At 45.3% G+C, this 21,453-nt stretch overlaps 1 protein-coding gene across 1 annotated transcript; it reads right to left on the reverse strand.

Annotated features, from left to right (window-relative positions):
* Positions 1-1,999: 1,999 nt before the first annotated feature.
* Positions 2,000-21,248, reverse strand: LOC147605013 (ATP-dependent caseinolytic (Clp) protease/crotonase family protein). The gene is made up of 9 exons (XM_086794366.1): positions 20,837-21,248; positions 20,604-20,705; positions 19,492-19,614; positions 3,402-3,461; positions 3,177-3,273; positions 3,004-3,077; positions 2,821-2,874; positions 2,583-2,666; positions 2,000-2,407 (listed from the first exon to the last, which is right to left on the reverse strand). The coding sequence occupies exons 1-9, from the start codon at positions 21,179-21,181 to the stop codon at positions 2,282-2,284; spliced, it is 1,065 nt and encodes a 354-aa protein (XP_086650492.1). The 5' UTR covers positions 21,182-21,248; the 3' UTR covers positions 2,000-2,281.
* Positions 21,249-21,453: the final 205 nt, after the last annotated feature.

The following is a 21,453-nucleotide window of genomic DNA, read 5'->3' on the forward strand; positions in this document are numbered from 1 at the left end:
ATTGTTTGCTACTATAGAGAAAACCATCACTTGGTTATTTAGAAAAGCTAATTTACGTTGCACACCTAGAGCAAAGAGAAGATCCACAAGATGAATCAAGGAACTAGTAAGCAAAACCATGACTCGGCATGATCCTACTAGGGAAGGAAGTGGTTTGCACTAGGAAAGACGATGTTTAGAGCAATGCAAACCAACTTGCAGTGAATTTCAAAACACCGAATGTGGCACTGATGAAGATACCAACAATAAAGAGAAGAGTGGATCACCATAATCAAATCTCAAGAAAAAGGACTTTGGATGGTGATCAAAGAAGAGATCCAAAGTGACCAAGCTGATCCATTCACACAAAAAAATGCCAAAAGAAGAGAAGAAGGGAACAACCAAGAGAGATAAGGATCCCAACCTCCAATGAATTCAAGCAAGCTTTGGGAAGAACCGGAAAGTGGATCCTCACAACTATCAAAAGGGCAAAGACGAAATCCATCAGCAAATCCACAATGGACATGTTTTGAGCCACTCCACTGTCAAGTCCACCAAGATTTTCCAAGGCAACAAGAGGACCAAAAACACAAATGAAATTCCAAAAATACATGGGACAAGAGAAGGGGAGACCCTCACTATCGCAAAAGATGGGCAGGATGCGTAGATTTTGATGGGCATAAGCATGATTTGAAAGCAATGCAAGTCTAAATGCCTAAAGGTGGAAGAGGCATATGCCTTAGACATTAAAGGGTGGTGGAAGATGAAGAGATCTACATGGCCTTCCTAAAAGGCTTAACAGTAGATGAAGAGGGACAAAGAGAAGTCCAAGAGGATCCGGCAAACCAAATCTACTAAATCGGCGGGTGCGATAGTGGGTGAATCATTAAAGGTCACAAGCACAGGGAAATCAATGCTCATGTGGGAAGCACCAAACTTGATTTAAATTAGCAAAGAACTTCCGATGGATTACTTAAGGAAGTCAAAAAAACTCTTCATGGAGTATAAGGATGTATTTGCCTAGGATTACATGGATCTAAAGAGGATACCACCAAACTTGATACAACACCAACCCCCCCTTATTCCAAATGCAAAACCCATTTAGTGGTAATACAAGTATCTAAAGAAACTCCAAGTTGGAGAAGGCCAAGATCGACCAACTACTCAAGGTAGGTTTTATTTACCAGGTCTACCAAAGTGATTCACTATTCCCAATTGTGACTGTGCGGAGGAAGAACGGGGAAAGGATGGCAAGTTGCAGCTCTACATTGACTACCAAAAGCTCAATGAATAGATCATTAGAGACCCATTCCTATAACCGTTCACAAACACCATCATGGACAAGGTGGCAAGGCATGAGATGTATTCATTCATGGTCATATAGAATGTGTATACTTAGGCAACATTGGATGAAGAAGATCAAGAAAAGACAAACTGCATCATTGTATTGGGGCCAAATTTAAGTAAAAGGGTGCCCTTTGAGTGGACAAGTGCACTGGCCACATTTCAAAGCTTCATTTCCAAGAGTATATTGATGAATTCCTCACAATATTCTTGGATGATTTCTCTGTCTACTACAACACAAAGCACACACACTTGGAATGTCTCCAAAAGTGTTCTAGAAATGCTAGAAGACACAAACCTCCCTTAATCTATACAAGTATGTGTTTTGTGTGCTTTGGGGAGTATTACTAGGGCACATGATTTCAAGCAATGCCATCATGATCAAAAAATAAATTGATTATATTCAATAGATGGAGCTGAATAATGTCAAGCAAGTATGCTCATTCATGGGTTGCCTTAGCTTCTATAGAAGCTTCATCAAAAAGTTTGCAAGCATAACAAAGTTTGAGTGGAATGAAGCCCGAATTGAACAATGCCTGATCTTGCAAGATATGGCAACAAAAGCCTCTATTCACAAACAAAGATAGCATTTTCACAGGGAAGCCCTTACCCCATCCTCATCCCTGATAGTCTCAAAAAAAAATCACAGAATAAACAAGAAAACTTACTAAGATGGTAAACAAAGCATAGAGATTCTATTAGAGGAATCTCTCTAAGATACAGAAGTAAGAGGTGGCTGCTTGCAGCTGTTAGAAACTAATTGCTCCTTTAGTTGCTTCACATGTAGCTACCAGAAAAGATAAAGCCTTCACATTTTACAAAAAGGGGGGGAAAATATAAAGCAAAATATTTTTGGCTGTAGAGTGTACGTCCACAGCTATACTGGCATGCTTTCATGGGCATATCCAGATTTAATCTGGCACCAGCTAACATTATAAACCAATCCTTTAAGGCTGAATCAACCCAAACCCCCATCATTTGCACCATAGGTCATTGGACGCTCCATGATACGAATGCCTGCTCTTTTATCCCATGCCTCTGTTGACAGTGTCTCCGCCATGGCTTCTTGTCCTCGCCATAATATCTGAGAGAGCAAATGTCATTTACGCCCACCCACATTAGCATATAACACATAAAAAGCCTCAAGATGCAAGAAGAGATTGATCACTTGCAAGTATATGTCTGCACAAACAGCACACTCATGAAAATTCAAAAACACTCGATAATTTTTTCTTGATTTGAGAATTCTGGCTTACTACCTTGTCAGCAACACCAAATTCAACGGCTTTCCTCGGATCCATATAAAATGGGCGCTGCATAACTTTTGAAACCTTCTCAAATGACTGTCAATCACAACAAAAGGAAAAGTAATGCTAGAAAATTACAATGTGGAAGGATGATGCAAAAACACCAGCACAAAACGGCCTGCTTGTGAACCTAAATAGATATTTCTAATAGGACCTCTTCTTTTAAAACTACCACTACAAAAGAACTTACATTCCCAGTATGCTTTGCAAGAAGTGATGCAAGTGTGTCTCGGTTGTTCACAACCTAAAATGTGCAAAAATACTAAACGTTAGCCTCACAATCCTTGGCTGAAAGAAGCATCACCTTACATCAAACTTGCAGCCAAAAGTCCCCTCAGCTTTGCTCAGCTAGTAAAAAAAACAGCATGGTTACCTCTTTGGCCCGTATGTGCACATCGATTGCTGGCATTTGTCCAGTTGATGGAAGTCGTGGCTGTTGAATCATAGCTGCAGATAACATCAAAAACCTTGAATCACATTTTTCTCTCTTGAAAAATGCAACTGCAAGATCACGGACATGAAGCAACAATAGCTCAGTAAAAAAACCTGTAGCATGAGGTAGCATGTAACGCTTTCCCTTTGTTCCAGCAGAAAGGAGCAAACATGCCTGCCCAATGGCTGCCCCAACAGCTACAGTCTGTATCTGTACATACACAAGAATAGTTTCCTTGTTAAATGTCAGAGAGTCAAACTCCAAGTCAAGGGAAAGATCCAAGTGCAGTCCAATGACGCATATTACTCAAGGACAGTTTCACAAAGTAAACACCATACCTCATTCTTGACCAGCATCATTGTGTCGTAGATAGCAAAACCCTCCGTCTCCATGCCTACCTAATAATCAGAAGAAATGAAAGTAAGATTTAAAGCTAAAGATTATGAGACATGCAACAAAGAAAAGCTACAGATTGTTATAATTAAAAGAACAAGATGCCCAAAATTCTCATAGAAATGCAAAAATCATCCCAAAACAAAGTCACCAAGGTACTTCAAAATTGGTCCCTAGGAGAGAATTTGGTCACATTGGTCTATTTGAATGGTCTTCACGACTTATATAAAGTGCGACTACCTTTGAGTCTACCGACAATGTTCTTCATGACATAGAAGATAATGACACCCACCCACACAAGTGCCCCAACACTGCATACTTAATGAATGCCCGAAGCAAGATGCCAATGGATATGATTCTCAGCTACAGCCACCTAAAGGGAAACATTCAAGGGCGAGTGTGGACCACTTGGGGCAGATTTGGCAGCATGATAGGCACGCCCAAATTGGCCTCGACCAACGGATGGGACACAAGTTGGGTACTATAAGAGGCCTCCCAGGCCTGCCTAACCAAGATCTCCTTAACACAGTCCAAAACAAGATTAGAGAAAACCAAATAAAAGGGAAGCACACAAGCTCACCACCCAACCCTAGGAGAAGTACTTCAATCCATCCCCGAGCCAATCAACACTTGCATCCCATACCACTAGTGACTGCCCACAAGAGCCCTCGGCAAGACTACCTATGATCTGCCATGTCCGTGGCAGGACTAGAAAGCCCAAACTCATCAAAAGTGCACCGCACAACTGACTCCACAATAATAACCCAAGGCATCACTTATATATGATAATTGCCACTATAAATAGCTAACCTGCTATAGATAGCCAATGGCCTAGTTATAATAATTTTGAACCTTAGCCCTCTACATCTACCTGCTATCTCCTAGTCCCAAGGTTCCCTAAACCTGTTGGATTAGGCCCGCTAATCCGAGGATTAGCTCCACGTACATAACATACTTCCCCTCCTCAAACATTTCCACTCTTGGAAACAAAATCTGTCTAAGCAAGAAAACTGGGGAACCTATGTTGTACACTTGTCTCCCAAGTCAAGTCTCCTTCTCTACCCTTAATTTTATACTTAGGGATCAACTTATTTCTGAAGTCTTTCCCTAAAATCAATCACCGTTTTTAGTTCATGTGGAACATAGGACAAGTCCTCAACCTCAACAATCTCATGAGGAGTCACAATGCTATCTTCAGCTCCCAGCATCTCTTTCAGTCTACTGACATGAAAGACTAGATGAACTTTAACATTCAACGGTAGTTCTAGTTTATACACTACCTCTCCGATCTTTTTAAGGTCCAGAAAGGTCCACACGTGACAGTACATACAAGATAACTTCCCAACCTTTGTCGTTCATAACGTCTCTAAACTCTTAGGTATTCACAAATACACCAGCATTCCCTCGGATAACTCCCTTGGCAAACGATGTCTATCAACATAAAACAGTGCTCTATCTTGAGCACTCCTATTAGAATCTCTAGCTCGAGCTAGCATCTCTTGCATATCTGCCAAGAAATCCCTAGCCACATCATTCTAAATACCCTTAAGTCCCATAGCTACAAGAGATCTAGGTTGGTATCCGTACATCAGCATAAACAGGTTGTAACCACTGGCTGCATGCTTAACGCTATTATGGGCAAACTAAACCATCGGGATGCATCTCTCCCAGTCTGATGGTCTCTTGGAGATGTATGCACGAAGCATATCCTCCAAAACTTGACTCGCCCTCTCCGTCTGCCCGTTGGACTGAGGATGATCAAAAGAACTCAAACTCCGCTTGGTCTCCAATTTGTGGAAGACTAGCTACCATAAGTGTCCAGTAAAGTTCAAGTCCCTATCACTCACTATATCACAAGGTAAGCCATATAACCTCAAAGTTGCTCAACAAACTGTTGTGACAATTCATGAGCCATTACTCTTTTCCTCGTGTGTAAAAATCTTGCCATCTTCGTTTATCTATCTACCACCACCCAAATGATACCATGCCCTCTGTGACTGTGTGATAAACCAGTGATAAAATCCATGGAAATACTCTCCCATTTACTATAAGGGATCTCCAAAGGATGTAACATTCATCCAACCGTAGAGCGCTCAGCCTTATTCACTTGACACTACTGACACGTAGACTTTTGCCCTCATCTTGGGCCAGTAGAACATACGTTTTACCAAATCATAGGTTCGATGTACCCTTGCATGACCTGTTGTAGAAGTGTCGTGACATTCAAAAAGGATCCTCCTCCTAATCTCAACACTATCCAATACGCAAACCCTATCATTTCGGAACAACAATCTGTTCCGAATAAGATTCTGACCTCCACCCACCTTGACAAGTGAAATAATCCCTAAGCTCTGGTCTATAATAATGGAGCTCCCTACCTAGACCTACTACCAAAACCGACCAAAATATCTATCGGTCTGACATTGCCCTCTCAAGGAATCATAAGGTCAACTTGAAACCCGTGTATGCAAGAAGGCCACCTACTCAATGAGCACATGCATTGTATCATGCTGATGATGAGCCTAATGTTGCAACGGTTTCTCCATAGGAATCAAGAGGAAGAGAATCGTGCCAAAAAGCAAAATGAATTCAAGGTTGGACAGCGGAGACGAGTCCGTCAAATTTGAAACATGTCATGGTGAGTATGATGCAAGCAAGGCATTGGCTTTTATTGCACAATTTGATATTGCCTTCAATGAGTGATGAAGACTTCACGAAGAAGTCTAAGATCCGCCATGCAAGTATGTTTCTAAAAGGGTCACATACAATTTGATATGGAATGATGAGATTGGACACAAAAAGGAAGCCAGGTCTAGTATCCATGATAGGCATCTACTCAGGACAAACGCCTCGCAAGGATCTGAGGCCGCGTTTAGATTACCCTCATATATCGACTTTGCCACCCCCACGCAATTAGCGGACCTCCCTTCAGGATCCTGCCCCCCCCCCCCCCCCCCCCCCCCCCCCCGGCGGCGGAGTGGCTTCGCGCTTTCACTCGACAAGATTTCCCTCTAGCAGCCCTCGGTTCTGATGGAGGGCTAGCACTTATTTTCTCAGTTGAACCGCAGGGCCCGCTTACCCTTTCTCCCACAAAAGACTACAAGGGTGGCCCTCTTCAATGCATGCAGATTCTTGGCTTTCATGATCATCAATGGCACATTAACCTTCCCCCGACCAAGGTAGCCACAGCAACAGTTCTTGGCGCCTATGGCTCTAGAAGAGCCAACCTTTGACTCACGTCCACTAGGATCCTAGCAAGAGAAAGTGGAAAGACCCCTTCAAGCCAACGAGCCCGACCATACCCTTCTTTCATTACTTGGCAAGGATGAGTCATAGGATCCAGATGCATGAGATACATGGTACCCCGGCAACAACATACCATTGGGCAACCCACGGCATCTCTTCCTACTTCCTAGGAGATTTTTGGAGGTGGTTGTGGGTATAGTTATGGACCTAGGAAGGTCACACTATTCCTCTGGCAGATCGCCCACCACAACCTTGTTGTCCGTACCTAGTTGGCCATAGGAGGACAGCCAACACAATGCGCGTGTTACACACACAACGGCACTGCCTTTGGGACTCTCCCAAAGCGCAACAAGTTTGGGATTCTGAAATAGGGGAAAGGGGCCAGGGGAAGCATAATATTGGACATAGAGCACAAGCCTTTTTTATTTTTCCATGTTCTGGATCGATGCCTTGGATTCGTCACGCTTGCTATTGAATCTGGGAAAGACATGTGGAGACTCTTTGATGTCCTGCTATTTGGATTGCCCTCGCCTTGGAGGCTTGAAGAAGAAGAAGAAGAAGATACTGCACGTGGATCCGGATCACCTTCTAAACAACGTTCTGCACAGGAAACCAAAGTCATATCCGTAGAGGAAACCCTAGCCACATCTAGGCAAGAAACCCTAGAAAAATCTGAGAGAAAAGAGGGTTTCGAGCCCTCCAAATGAACCTTTGCCTATAGACATCGGCATGGTCCATGGGCAATTGGGTGACTAAGGCTGGCCCCACTCTTTCCTACGAGGAGACTGCAAGTGGGCAAGCCCTCCAGCTCTCTCACTACAAGATTGATACAGTTCCCACTCCCAAACAGTTCCGCAGAGCTCTGGTCTCTTGGCACCAGCCCAAGATGGGAGATCATGAGCTATAAGCCCAGCGGGGCATGACGTGACAAATTCAACCACTTGTCCAAGAGATAGAAATAGAGAGAGAGAGAGAGAGAGAGAGAGAGAGAGAGAGAGAGAATGGTATAGGGAACTTGCATAGTACACCACACTAAGCGGGGAACAGGCCTCGCACCCTTTCAAGAATTTATTCAAGATCAATCCACAGGCTTTTCCAAGCCAAGACCAATACAATCAATGAATACAATATCAAACAAATATGTCGATGAAGAAATCTCGGTCGAAGTCGATGTCGAGGCACAAGATCTTGTTGCAAATTATTTCATCCCCAAATGGACTTTCCCATGCACACTCATGCTTGTATCTAGCTCCATATGAAGCCCTGCATATGCATCTAGGCACTACATATTTTTTTGCCTATTTTTAAGTAATCATTTCAGCATTTTTGCATTGTTAGCCAGTCCTCTCATTTTCTACTGGCCGACCAACTCCTCTCCCACCTATATAAAGGTGGCTAGGCTTAGCCTCATTCTTATCTCTCTTTTCAACTTCTGCAGTGATAGGCAGCACCTATGAGACCTCCCTCGTGCTGCTCCACATCATGTACAACCTTTTCTGGTGATATTCAGCAGTGATCTTTTCTCATTTATGCTTGTTGTCCATACACAGTGTTGTATGGTTCTTGCAACATTTCTTTGTGGGTATCATTGCATGGTGTCCATTCTTTCATGGTATTAGAGCGGGAAACATCTACAGGGACCTACGTTTCTTTTCCCATGCTGCTGTTGACAGTTTACAGCATATAGGAGCTGTTCACTTGCTGCGTTTTTCATTAGTAACCCTGTGTTTTTTCCTGTGGAGCTGTGTTTTCACTTGGGACTGCCTCAAGTGCTGTGTTTTCTTCCTACAGAGCTGCTTTACAGCCTTTTACCACTAGAGAGTCATTGTCACGTGCATCCCGCACTTGGATGCCACGTAGACATTTCTGTACAGAAGGTGCAGGACCTGGGATGGTGGAACTGGTCCCATGTGAGCCCAGTCCAGGACGAGTCAGCCAGGGAATCCATCTCAGTTGTCCGAGGTCAGGTGTGCATTGTCCTGCACAGGAGTCTAAGGTCAGGTGTGCACTGTCCTGCACATGAAACAGTGCCAATCCGCGCTGCGAGTCTCCCCTCTGGAATGATGTCAGTGACTCTGTGTATCTGGGTATGGTACCGGATGCCAGATCACTGAGTAGTTAGTGTTTAAGACAAGGGGCCAGCCCATAGGGCTACCCCAAGTCGTAGTGTGGGCAGGGGTGGTGTGAAACCACCCCCATGAGGGCCAGCAAGGCCCTGGCTGTACCCACCAGCCATGGGTAGGCCATGGGGGGGCTGTAGGACAGCCCCAGGGGCAGGCCAAGGGTAGCCGACTGGTTATCCAGCCCTGGGAGAGGTATAAAGAAAGTATGGGGCAGCCCATACAGGCTGCCCAGCCTCCAGAAAAGGGGGTATTCAGTACCCAGCCTCCCAGGCAGCAGGCGCCTAAGTGCCCAGCCCTGTTTCCATGCGCATAAGTGCCCAGCCATGCAGTAAGGTCATGCGCAGCATTTAAGGTATTAATTGCTGTATTTCACAGTCGTGGGAGTATTTAATGCTGGCCGACTGCAGTAGTACTGGCCGACTGCTGTAGTAGGGGTAGTATAAAGGTGAGCCCACACTCAGAGCCCGCAGGAGACAGAGGACACCTGGCTTTCAGACACCAGGCCTATACCAGAGAGAGATGACACAGATCAGGGCTCAGTTCACAGAGAGGGTGCGGAGCGACTGGCTCGCTTCAGAGTAGACCCAGGCATGTTCTTCAGGGAGCTGTGGACACCCCCTTCATTGATGTATACCATTTTATACCCCAGTATGGTACAGGATGGAGCTAGCTACGTTGCATATCATGATTGTATACTCCATGCATATAGCTTTGCATCTCTAGTAGTAGAGCTCCATTCCCTCCCCCACTCATTGTACTTATTGCACACCCACATTCAGCTTTTTAGTTCAGTACTTTTTCATTTTGTTGGGATGACAGAGGATACCCATACAGGTACACAGATTTGTCTCATAGGTCGAGTTCAGTCTTTTGGAAGACGTTAATAAAATCTTTCTTTCTTTCTTTCTTTCTCTCCTCTCTCTATTTTCTGCACATCTCCTTTCAGTTTGTGCGTTAAAAGAGTGCTGATTTCTGAGTATTGAAGTTACCGATTCTTCTCCAAAGCTTCCGCATGTTACAGTGGTATCACAGCCTACTTCAAGTGCAAAGATTCAGCAAAGAAACCAAAATTTTTTCTCGCTCGTGTGGTTGGTTTTTAGACGCCACCCCTTTCAGAGTAACTCTTGTCCCTCGAAGGACGGTTGGTTTTCAGCCTCCGGAAGCCTCCAGACGTCTCCCACACAGATAGTGGATGGTCAGATTGCGTTCCGGACAGGAAGTGCATTTTCCTGCTATGGCGAGCTTCGACGACGAGAGAGACCAAGAACCATGGGACCAGAGTGCAGGCAGCCCAGCTAGGGCACCAAGCTTTACTATTACAGACATGTTCCAGCAGATGATGCAAGCAATCGCAGAACAGACAGCCAAGTTGGATGAGCAGAAGGCGCAGATCTTGGCTCTGGAAGAGCGTACCCGTTCTCTAGCGTCGTGTTTTCCATCTCCTCCTCCCTCTCCTTCTGTATCCCAGATTCCAGATCCTCGTCACAAGGACCCTCTCGCGGGGTCACAGCCGCAGCCAAGCTCTTTGCTTGAGTTGCAGATGCGTGCATTGGAGATCCAACAACAAGAAGACGAAGCCATGCGACACGTGGAACGCGAGCGTTACCTCAAAGCATTGGACACCAGATTGACACCGGTGGAGCCCTCGAATCATTTTCCCGAGAAAATGAACTTTAGTAAGTATAATGGTAAACTCGATCCCACAACTCTCTATTCATGGTTACATCAATTTGAAGCTTACTTTGCCACAGTTAGGAAAACAGATACTGACAGAGTGATCTTAGCCAGTTGGTACTTGGAAGGTGAGGCCATTCCTTGGTGGACTCAGTGGGCTCATGCCCACACCAGAGTAGGTATGGCAGCTTGTGTGTGGGACGAGTTTCTCCGCGACCTTAAGCAGCGGTTTCTACCACCCCACTACCTTGAGCGACTCAAAGATGAGTTCAGGGGAGCGCGTCAGAACGCGCAACCAGTCCTTCAGTTTGCCCCAATAGAATTTCAACTTTATGTCTGTAATTAGGCTTATCTGATACGGACAAGAAAGCGCAGTTCTCTCGCTTGCGCAGAGTGCAAAAATGAAACATAATGGTGGCAAGCCAAAGACTTCCCAGCCGGCTTCTCCTAGAGCTACCGCCTCGGGGGGCAAAAGCCAGAACCAAACGGGGTCTTCCCCAGGACAGAGCCCGGGAGCCTCTGGCTCCAAGAACTCGAACAATGCGTCTAAGCTTACTCCAAACCAGAAAGCGGAGGCAGGCAAGACGGGCGGCAAGTTGAGTGCTGAAGAGCTTTCTCAGTACAAGGAGGAGAGTATATGTTTCTTTTGTCATACAAAAGGACATACTTCTCGGGATTGTGCGAAGAAGCCTCCAAAGCCCGCCGCCGCCGCCGCCGCCTCCACAGCTTCTGTGGTAAGCTCAGCTCCCACGCATACCCCAACGGCTACCCCTAGTTCTTCAAACCCCGGTGCTTCAGTTGGCGCAATTATTAGCCGAGAGCTCGAAGATAAGCAGAAGGGCGCCCATGACTAGGAGTATGAGCGCAACGAATTGCTCAAGTCCTTTGGCTACATAGGTGGCCAAAGAGGAGTTGTCTTGTTTGATAGCGGCAGTACGGAGGATGTGGTCACGGAACAGGGCGCTAGGCGTGCCCGTTTCGAGCTAACTTCGGTGGACAAACAGGTTGAGGGTTTTAGCACAGGCATGACAACGAGCATCAAGTATGAAGCTCTAGGTGCTAAGTTAGTTCTTTAGGGCACAGAGTTTGTACGTGATTTTATGGTTGCCCCTCTTGTAGGAGGGGCAGACATAATTTTGGGTATTCAGTGGTTTCACAAGTTTCTTCCTAATGTCAAGTGGGACAAGCACACATTCCAGATCAATCAGAATGTGTCAAACGCCCTGGTGACCATTAAGTGTGAGCCAGGAATTCCGAACTTTCCGCTCATGGGCTAAGCGAGGAGTCAGGAAAGGCACACAATGTGCGATGAATTACATCCAAATAGCCCAGACGGTGGCCAGTGCTTCCGAGAAGTACTCGATTCTCCATGAAAAGCTCCAGAAGATTTTTCTTCGGAACAGCCTCCTCCCTCCCTAGCTCCCCCCATCCAAACTGGAGGACCACAAGATTGACCTCCTCCCAAGCTCGAGAACCCCCGAGCAAGTTTTCGTATCGCCTTTCCAAGGCAATGGAATCGGAGTTGGACCGCCAACTCCAAGAATTGTTGCAATCTAGCTTCATCCGCCCTAGCGTGTCGCCATTTGCAGCACCGATCTTATTTGTCAAGAAGAAAGATGGGTCTTCCCGTTTGTGTCAATTATCGTGCACTCAACAAGCTGACTATCAAGAGCATATTCCCGATGCCTCGAATTGACTATATTCTCGAGAGGCTGAATGGAGCAAAGGTGTTCTCGAAACTGGATTCAAAGAGTGGGTACCACCAGGTGCGGATTGTGGAGGGGGACATCCCCAAGACAGCCTTCCGTACGGAATGGGCCCACTATGAATTTGTGGTCATGCCATTTAGCTTGACGAACGCCCCAGCTACATTTAACCGCATGATGATGCGTGTTTTCCGGGATTTGATTGGAAAGTGTGTATTCATATTTCTGGACGACATACTCGTATCTTCAACTACGATTGAGTAGCATGACATTGATGTGGAGAAAGTCCTTAAGTTGCTGGAAAGCAATAAACTCTACGTCAATGAAAAGAAGTCGGAATTTTATCTGTTCCAGGTGCATTACTTGGGATACATAATTAGTGCTCAAGGCATTCGACTAGATCCGGCTAAAGTGGCGGAGATTGTCAACTGGGAAGTACCTCAAGCAGCCTATGACATCAGATCCTTTGTGGGTATATGCCAGGCATACTCCACCCACATCGACAAGTTTTCTGACCTCTCGGCAGATCTCACCGATCTGCTAAAGGGAGTGAAGACAAGAAGACAAAAGATTCGAATGACTCCACGAGAATTGGAGGCATTCCATAACCTCAAGGTGGCTTTGTCAAAAGCGCCTTGTTTAGCACTTGCCTCGTGGGACGACCCATTTCAGGCGATCACCGATGCAAGTAACATCGCAATTGGAGGTGTATTGCAACAGAATGGTCATCCAGTAGCTTACATGTCTTGTAAGTTACTGCCGGCCGAGAAAAACTATTCAGTCTATGATCGTGAACTCCTAGCAGTTATACAAGCCTTGAAACATTGGAAACATTTTCTGTATGGCCGTGACTTCGAGGTTCGCACTGCCCATCAAGTATTATGCTGGATTCAGACAATGCCAAGTGCACAATGGAGTGATCGACACACACCGCTGGAGTCAAATATTCCAGCAATTCGGTGGTGTGATTGAGTACCTTCCAGGAAAGGCCAATCCAATGGCTGATGCTTTGAGCAGGAAGGGACAAGTGTCTACGATTCAGACCATTAGCAAATTTGTTATGCTTATTCCTTGCAGGGCCACTGTGACCACCGAGGATGTTGCCCAGTTGTTCATTCAGCATTGGTACCCGATTGGCGGGATTCCTAGGACCATAGTGTCAGACCGAGATACTAAGTTTACCAGTCACTTTTGAAGGGCATTGTTTTGATAATTTTGGTACTAAGTTGAATTTTTCCAGTCCATTCCACCTACAGACGGACGGCCAAACAGAGATATACAACCAGTTGGCCTTTGATGTGCTGAAGTGTTATGTCCACGATCAGCAAGTAAGTGGGAATCATATTTGCCTTTAGTTCAAGCTGTTTTGAATGATTCTTTTTCTTCAGCTATTGGCAGGACTCCATATGAGGCAGCATTTGGAAGACCTTTCCAGTCATTTGTTGACCAGGACCTCGTCTTCAGTACCTGAAGCAAACAGAGTGACGGAGTCTTACCAGGGGATTTTAGAGTCAGTAAAAGACAGATTGGCTAAAGCGCAAGAGGCCTACACTCGACAGGCCAATAAAGACCGAAGGGATATGAAGTTTTCGGAAGGGGATTGGGTTTTATCTTCGGATTATGAAGCAAAGGTTGAAACAGGTGAGCAAGCGATGCCCAAAGTTGTCTTTCAGGAGCTTCGGACCTTTTCCCATCAAGAAAAAGATTAATGAGGTGTCTATGCAGTTAAAGCTACCTTCGCGTTGGACTATGCACGATGTGTTTCACGTCAGTCGGTTAAAGCTATATGCAGGTCCTATCCCATCAGAAGTCAAAGACGAAGCGGAACCAGATAGTGTTGATGAAGCAGAAGTTATGGTTCCAGAACAGATCCTTTTGCACCGTTTCTATCATGGCTCAGGCCAACGACTATGACAGTTCCTCGCGAAGTTGCAGGACCGAGGGACCCATGAAGCGGTATGGCTCGACAAAGAGTTTTTCGAAGACTATCCGGCGTTATTGACAGATTATTTGGAGGCTATACAGCTTCCGTCAAGTTAAGCAGAAGGGGATGTCACGTGCATCCCGCACTTGGATGCCACGTAGACATTTCTATACAGAAGGTGCAGGACCTGGGATGGTGAACTGGTCCCATGTGAGCCCAGTCCAGGACGAGTCAGCCAGGGATCCATCTCAGTTGTTCCGAGGTCAGGTGTGCATTGTCCTGCACAGGAGTCTAAGGTCAGGTGTGCACTGTCCTGCACATGAAACAGTGCCAATCCGCGCTGTGAGTCTCCCTCTGGAATGATGTCAGTGACTGTGTGTATTTGGTATGGTACCGGATGCCAGATCACTGAGTAGTTAGTGTTTAGGACAAGGGGCCAGCCCATAGGGCTACCCAAGTCGTAGTGTGGGCATGGGGATGGTGTGAAACCACCCCCATGAGGGCCAGGGAGGCCCTGGCTGTACCCACCAGCCATGGGTAGGCCATGGGGAGCTGTAGGACAGCCCCAGGGGCAGGGGCAGGCCCAGGGGTAGCCGACTGGTTATCCAGCCTTGGGAGAGGTATAAAGCAAGTATGGGGCAGCCCATACAGGCTGCCCAGCCTCCAGAAAAGGGGGTATTCAGTACCCAGCCTCCCAGGCAGCAGGCGCCTAAGTGCCCAGCCCTGTTTCCCATGCGCATAAGTATGCAGTAAGGTCATGCGCAGCATTTAAGGTATTAATTGCTGTATTTTCAGAGTCGTGGGAGTATTTATTGCTAGCCGACTGCAGTAGTAGGGGTAGTATAAAAGGTTGAGCCCACAATCCCATTCATTCATCTCATTTTCTCACCAAGAGCTCAAGCATAAGAGGCTAGACAAGCCAAGAGGGTGCTAAGCAAAGGGGTGAAGAATTTCAGGTCAAGGGCAGGGAATACCCAGCCAAGAAAGGTCCAAGTGTATTCTCTTTCAGATTTACATCATTCTAATAAAGCAAATACACCATCCGTGGTGGGGGCCCTACGGAGGGTATTTGGGACCCAATACTGTGTCCTCTCCAACTCTCTCTCCTCTCTCTATTTTCTGCACATCTCCTTTCAGTTTGTGCGTTAATTTCCATCTCGAAAAGAGTGCTGATTTCTGAGTATTGAAGTTACCGATTCTTCTCCGAAGCTTCCGCATGTTACAATCATTCTATACTCTTCTCTTTCTGGTTCCCTCCACCCACCCTCTCTTCTAGTCTTTCTAAAGGAGGTTTGGGCTCTTGGAGGTGATGGCTTCTAGAGATCACCATTCTCCCCTCTTGGGGATTCTCTTCTCTTCCCTACTCACAGTACACAGGTGGTCCTCTTCACAGATACCTAATCCCTCTACCCAAGTCAGTGCCATATCCGCAAAAGAGGATTATTTACAGGAGTTTCTGACAGAGACCTTATCAGTTCCTCTCATCCCTTTGGATGAGTATCTTCCTTCTCTTTGTGTTGTTACATGCTGACGCTATTATTGCAGATTTTCTATCCTCTCTTTCAGAGGAGGATAGTGGTTCTTCTACGGAGCAGGTGGATGATTTTGTTGAGATATCCTTACATATTCTAGAGCTTCCTACTTTGGTGGCTTCTCTCCTAGCAGTTGCTTCTTCTTCTTATGTTTCTGAGGAGGCATCTTCCACTATCTTGGAGCCTGTTCCAACTTCGACCCTGGCAAATTCTACTATCACTGATGATGCTTTTTGTTCCAATGGTTGTTTCATTTCCTTCTTCTTCAAAGAAGGGTTCTACTTTGGTCCCTCTGCTTGTTGCAGATGCAAAGGAGGTACCACATTTTTTGGAGCCATCTATGGTTCCATCTCTTGAGGGCTTCTCTCTCCACATTGATCTTGGTGTTTCGTCTTCGATATCTTCTCATGGCTTCTTCCGGAGACCTCCTTGATATTCACATGTACCAAGTCTTCGCGAGCTTTGTGCCTTTTACGAGGAGGTTGTTCCTTCAGACTCTTTGGAGGATTTTTTCAATGTACCGGAGTTGGTACACCCATTTTGGCGCTGATAGAGGAGGTGTTGGAAATTATTCCATCCCCAGATGGACTTTCCCATGCACATTCATGCTTGTATCTAGCTCCATATGAAGCCCTGCATATGCATCTAGGCACTACATATTTTTAGCCTATTTTTAGGTAACATTTCAGCATTTTTTGCATTGTCGGCCAGTCCTCTGATTTTCTACTGGCCGACTAGCTCCTCTCCCACGTATATAAAGGTGGCTAGGCTTAGCCTCATCCTTATCTCTTTTCAACTTCTACAGTGATAGGCAGCACCTACGGGACCTCCCTCGTGCTGCTCCACGTCATGTACAACCTTTTCTAGTGATATTCAGCAGTGATATTTTTTTCTCCTTTATGCTTGCTGTCCATACACAATGTTGTACAGTTCTTGCAGCATTTCTTTGTGGGTATCATTGCATAGTACCCATTCTTTTAGATCTCTGATTGTGAGCACACCACAAGGAGGACCCACAAGAGTCTCACCGGGCTAGTACCAATGTCCAGAATCTGATATCAAACCCCAAATCTCAATGATGTCCAAGAAAACTCAATACTCAATCTATAGAAAATCCTTAAGAAAGCAATTCCAAGTTGGCGATGGAACCCTTAGCCCGGATGGCAGATTTGTGAACTTGGTATCAAGTCTCTTGCCAAGAGCTAAAACGTACACATGGCAACGTCGACGACTAAGGGCAGCACTGGCAATGCTATTGGTAGCACAAGCTACAGCGGCACAAGCGGCGCAAGGCGGCGGCAGCAAAAATAGTCAGTGAGGGGTGGTAGAAGAAACCCCTCGATCAAAAGCTTGATAATGATGATGATGATGACGAAGATGGTCTTCTCGCACTCTCCCACAATCGATGATTATGTTGATGAAGGTGAGGATAATCTCCAAGCTTCAATGAATGACCAGAAGGGAGAGATTCATGCTTCTTTTATACCCAAGGGGGTGTCCTGCTTTTTGCCAAAAGCTACCATGCTTTGCTTTTACTTTTTCACTATGCTTTCCTCTTTATGCTTTTAATAATAGAATATATTACTCAACTTTTGTCAAAGTTCTTTAGCTTTGCTTTTCTAACTTCACAGCCTTACTTTTTGGCCCTGGAACAGCTTTTTGGAAAAATAGCCTTTAGCTTTTTGATCCGGCTTAATCTCCTCTTTCCAATGGTGCCCTTAGCTTGCGGTCAACTTTGTTTGACTTTTGCTTTCTCTTGCTTTTTGTCCAAAACTAGTGCTTTTTCTTGAGCCAACTTCATGATATCCATGTTCCCATGCTTTCAACAACTTGTCCATGTGTCCGGGCATGTGTTCCATCATGTGAAATAGAGCTAGGAGGGCCAAAACGTTACATCAAAAACATAGCTACATGGCATATTTGGCGGGCTCATTGCAACAGACCCTTGAGGGTACTCTCACCGCTCCAGCGGAGTCCATTCGCTCTATGGGACCAGCACATGGGGCATGGGTCCCTTTCTTACTAATTGGACTGGCAAGATTACTTGGCATTATAAGCCACCGGTTTGCCGCGCCCCCCCCCCCCCCCGGGCCCCGCCCGGCAGTTTGTAATTTGCTTGCCCTTTTGTGGGTGACGAGCATGTACATCTAACCCATGGGCTGTCTTTTTTAATTAATAGAAGGATCCTTTGCTCACCAAAAAAAAAAGGTAAGGTGCTAGATCTGCCCAATGCCTAGCAAGATGCGATGTACTAAATGCTAGCAAGGGCCTCATAGCTACCACCACTCTACCTACAAGTGATAGCTATGCAAAACTCCAATGAAGTAACTTCCCAAGAATGCTCAAAAGGGGAGCTATCTAATGCTATTGGGTGATGTTAATGGCCCACTAGCGTCACCACTATGGATCCATTGACAAGCGTCTATAAACCACCAAGTTGGGGTGGGAAGGGATACCACCCAAAAGCCATACAAGTTGTGCCACTTTACACGCACACCAGAGGCAAGGGAATGTCCTCTATTGCCAAGGCAAAATGCTCCAGGTTCTCTTTTGAAACCCACAAAGGTAAGTAGCAGTGTCATTTGTGAACTTTGCATCCAAAAGCTCCTCCAAGATGTGGATAGGGAGGCTAAGTTTCCAGAGACATGTATCCCTCTGAGCTCAAGAAGCGGTTCACGGCTTCTACGATGAAGAGGACAAGCAAAGGGGCCAACAGGCAAAGCCCCGCACCAAACAAAGGATAGGGAATCGCTACCCCCTCTCCCCCCAAATCCAAGCTGTCGAGAAGCATATTGGCGACATGGAGCTCTCGAAGAAGGTCCAATAAACTCTTATCATAAGCCTTCTCAAAGACAAGAAGGACACCCAAATCACTAAGGGAAAGGTAATGCACTAAGGCCGTCGCATTTACATGAGTGACGCGGCTTCATGGAGCTCTCCAAGGTCCAATAAACTCTTATCATCATAAGCCTTCTCAAAGATGAGAAGGACACCTAAATCTCTAAGGGAAAGGTAATGTGCTAAGGCCATCACATTTACATGCGTGACGCTACAGAAAGACTAAAGCGTAGATTAACGTTAATCAAACTTATCTTGCAAATGCACAAAAGACAAGGAGAGATAGACCTAACCTACAATATATTGCAAAACATGAGCATTTACATATGCAGAAGCACGAATGAAAGCATGCAATAGACAAGATAGATGTAGAACTAATCTAGTGTCTATAACTAACATGAATGAATATTTACAATGATTTCTGATGATGAGATCTTGCCAATACTCACGTTATGTCGAATGTGGACTTTAGGATTGGTTGGCTACCAACCCTAACTTATTAATAATAATGTCCAAATATAATAAAAACATCCACACTTGGCCGCCCATTGGGCGCCCGGACCAAATACAATGAAATTGGCTAAAAAGCCCCAAAATTGACCAAGACTCAGCCACGAACACACCCTCTAAAGTGCTAAATGGTAAGGACGTGTCCACTTCACACCGCCAGAAGGTCCACACGTGACAACGCCTTCAGTTTTTTTTTTAATCTCTCCATGTGTTTTACATTGCTTCAACTAAAGATGAAAAGCAAAACAGAGGCTGACATAGAAAGCAAACCAAGTGCCCTCACTTCTTCCTCACTCATTGAGCATTCTAACAGCCAAGTATATGAGTGGGTAAATAAAATTAAATGAGAGAAAATAAATTCCTGTCATTGCAACATGAGTAAGCCCTAACCAAAAATCACATGGTTATTTCAAGTCCCGGTCCTGTCTCAATCAGCATAATTTCAATACATTATAAACTTACATACAAGTTGAAGAAAATACCGTTTCACCATCTGCACGTGAAGTCCCTGTGGAGTTAATGTACACATATGTAGGCTGCCGAGGATCCAACCACTGGAGGTAAAGTAACTCTGCTATGACCAGCTCAGTCACTGCCGGCACAAGCTGAAACAAAAGATGATGTCAGAACTTCGAAGCATTCCATACTCAGAAATATCTAAACCAACTTTGAAATGTGCTATGAAATTTGATTTGCTGCTAGCATAAAAAGTGATTTTAAAAATAAGTTAAAACTCCTCTTAAGGTCTGTGGTTATGTAGAATAGTTTACCTATCGTGAAATCTCCAGCTAGACCTACTCTTCTTTCAGTTATTTGCTCCAAATGCAAGACTCAAGCTTACAACCCATGACAGGTTCACTATCTGGAAAGCCTTTTCCCTTCTTGAATTAGTTTAAGGTAGATATAGCCAAGCCTCTCACATGAGAAATTGCACAATAGCAGAGATGGAGAATAATACTCAATTACTGATGAAAAGTCATTAAACAGATGGCTTGCTGCTCCCCACCCATGCGCTCCTGGGAAAAGAGCTTTGACGGCTTGACTGGAAATACTCAGAAGAATGCTGTATGCGAAGAGGATACAAGACTGAACGCATGTTGAAGGTAGATAACTGAGGAATATGTGGATGGGCTGCACTGGAGCCTATATACATCCTGGGGTGCGGTAGGTAGGTCCACATCAGTCTATGTCGACCACCTGTCAGTTCATGCATATTGACCCCTGAACTACCGTACTGCAGATATAGGAACTCTTGGAACAGTAAAGGACAAAATATCACAGGAGTATCTCCTTCAATCATTTTTGTCTTAATCCAAGGACAATATCAATACACACATACATGCAGCCTATTTGGCAATGTGCCAAACCTACTTGAGTCATCTAGAAATCCAAAGTTCAAAAAGAGTCTGGCTGCTCAAACATCAGTACGCCTCACGAAGAGGGCCTTATGAACACTAGTAACCCTAATCCCTGCAATGGCAATAAACTCTACTTTTAAGCTAATGCTTCAAAGGAAGCCCTTGCTATTCCAGAAGACCTAACCATCACAAAATGGGAGGATCATAGTCATGATGACAGAGAAGGGGACAATTACCGGCATTCCGATGTACACAATCCGACTATTGAGAAGCAGGGAAGGCAAATCTGGAGGAGGTCTTCGCGGCTTGTGCTCATTATAAGCAGCCGATCTCTCAGCCTACAGCTCCACATGAAAACATGAAAGGATGGAACAAATGAGAATTTCTTAAGGCATCACCATCATTATCAACATCAGAAACAATGGCGATTCCAGGTCTCTTACCTATGCAAAATGCACAGAAATTTTACCTGACCTGGGGCCGCCATAAGTTTGGGGCTGGCAACGAGGTCGAGTAGAGGGGGGCCTTCGCTGCTGGATTCTGTTGATTGAGCCTGCCCCATAGGAGAAGAAGCTGCTAGGCGGGCGAGGAAGGGGTCATTGGAAAAGGCTGGGATTGGGCCCGGAATCCCCATGACTGCGCAAATGCAAGCAGAATTAGGGATAGGGTTTGCAGGTTGCCATCGCCAAGCGGTCCTATTTCTTCTGTTACTGCTTGGGTGTATTGAGAGAGGAGAAATGGAGCTTGAGGAAGGGAAAGCAGAACAGAGCTCATGAATGGAAGAAGAGGCGAAGAAACGGGAGGCCAAAGCCATCACGAGGCCTTGCACTGCGCTGTTTTTGTTTTGTTGATGAGTGAATTACATTACTCGGGGGTACCTTCGTTAAATCCTTAAATCAATGGTTGGCGATGTTATAGGATATCAACAGTTGATATTTATGGGTATAATATTTTTCTCTCGAATCTAATGGCTCCTTTTCCTACAGAGAATTGTAACTCTCAGAAAACCTATCTTATGCAAACAAAACAACTTGTTATAGCTTGCAAAAAAGAAAGAAAAAAATCATGCGGAGTTTATTTTTGGTA

Source organism: Cibotium barometz, chromosome 60 (genome assembly GCF_041138505.1).
Source record: "Cibotium barometz isolate CiBa-2024 chromosome 60, ASM4113850v1, whole genome shotgun sequence".
NCBI classification, from domain to species: Eukaryota; Viridiplantae; Streptophyta; class Polypodiopsida; order Cyatheales; family Cibotiaceae; genus Cibotium; species Cibotium barometz.

Excerpts from the sequence above, each read along its gene's own strand:
- LOC147605013 (XM_086794366.1), bottom strand. The coding sequence starts at position 21,181 with ATGGCTTTGGCCTCCCGTTTCTTCGCCTCTTCTTCCATTCATGAGCTC. Across the intron at positions 20,706-20,836 it reads TTATGGCGGCCCCAGGTCAG|GCTGAGAGATCGGCTGCTTA; the intron begins GTAAAATTTCTG and ends GTGGAGCTGTAG. Across the intron at positions 3,274-3,401 it reads TGATGCTGGTCAAGAATGAG|ATACAGACTGTAGCTGTTGG; the intron begins GTATGGTGTTTA and ends GTGTATGTACAG.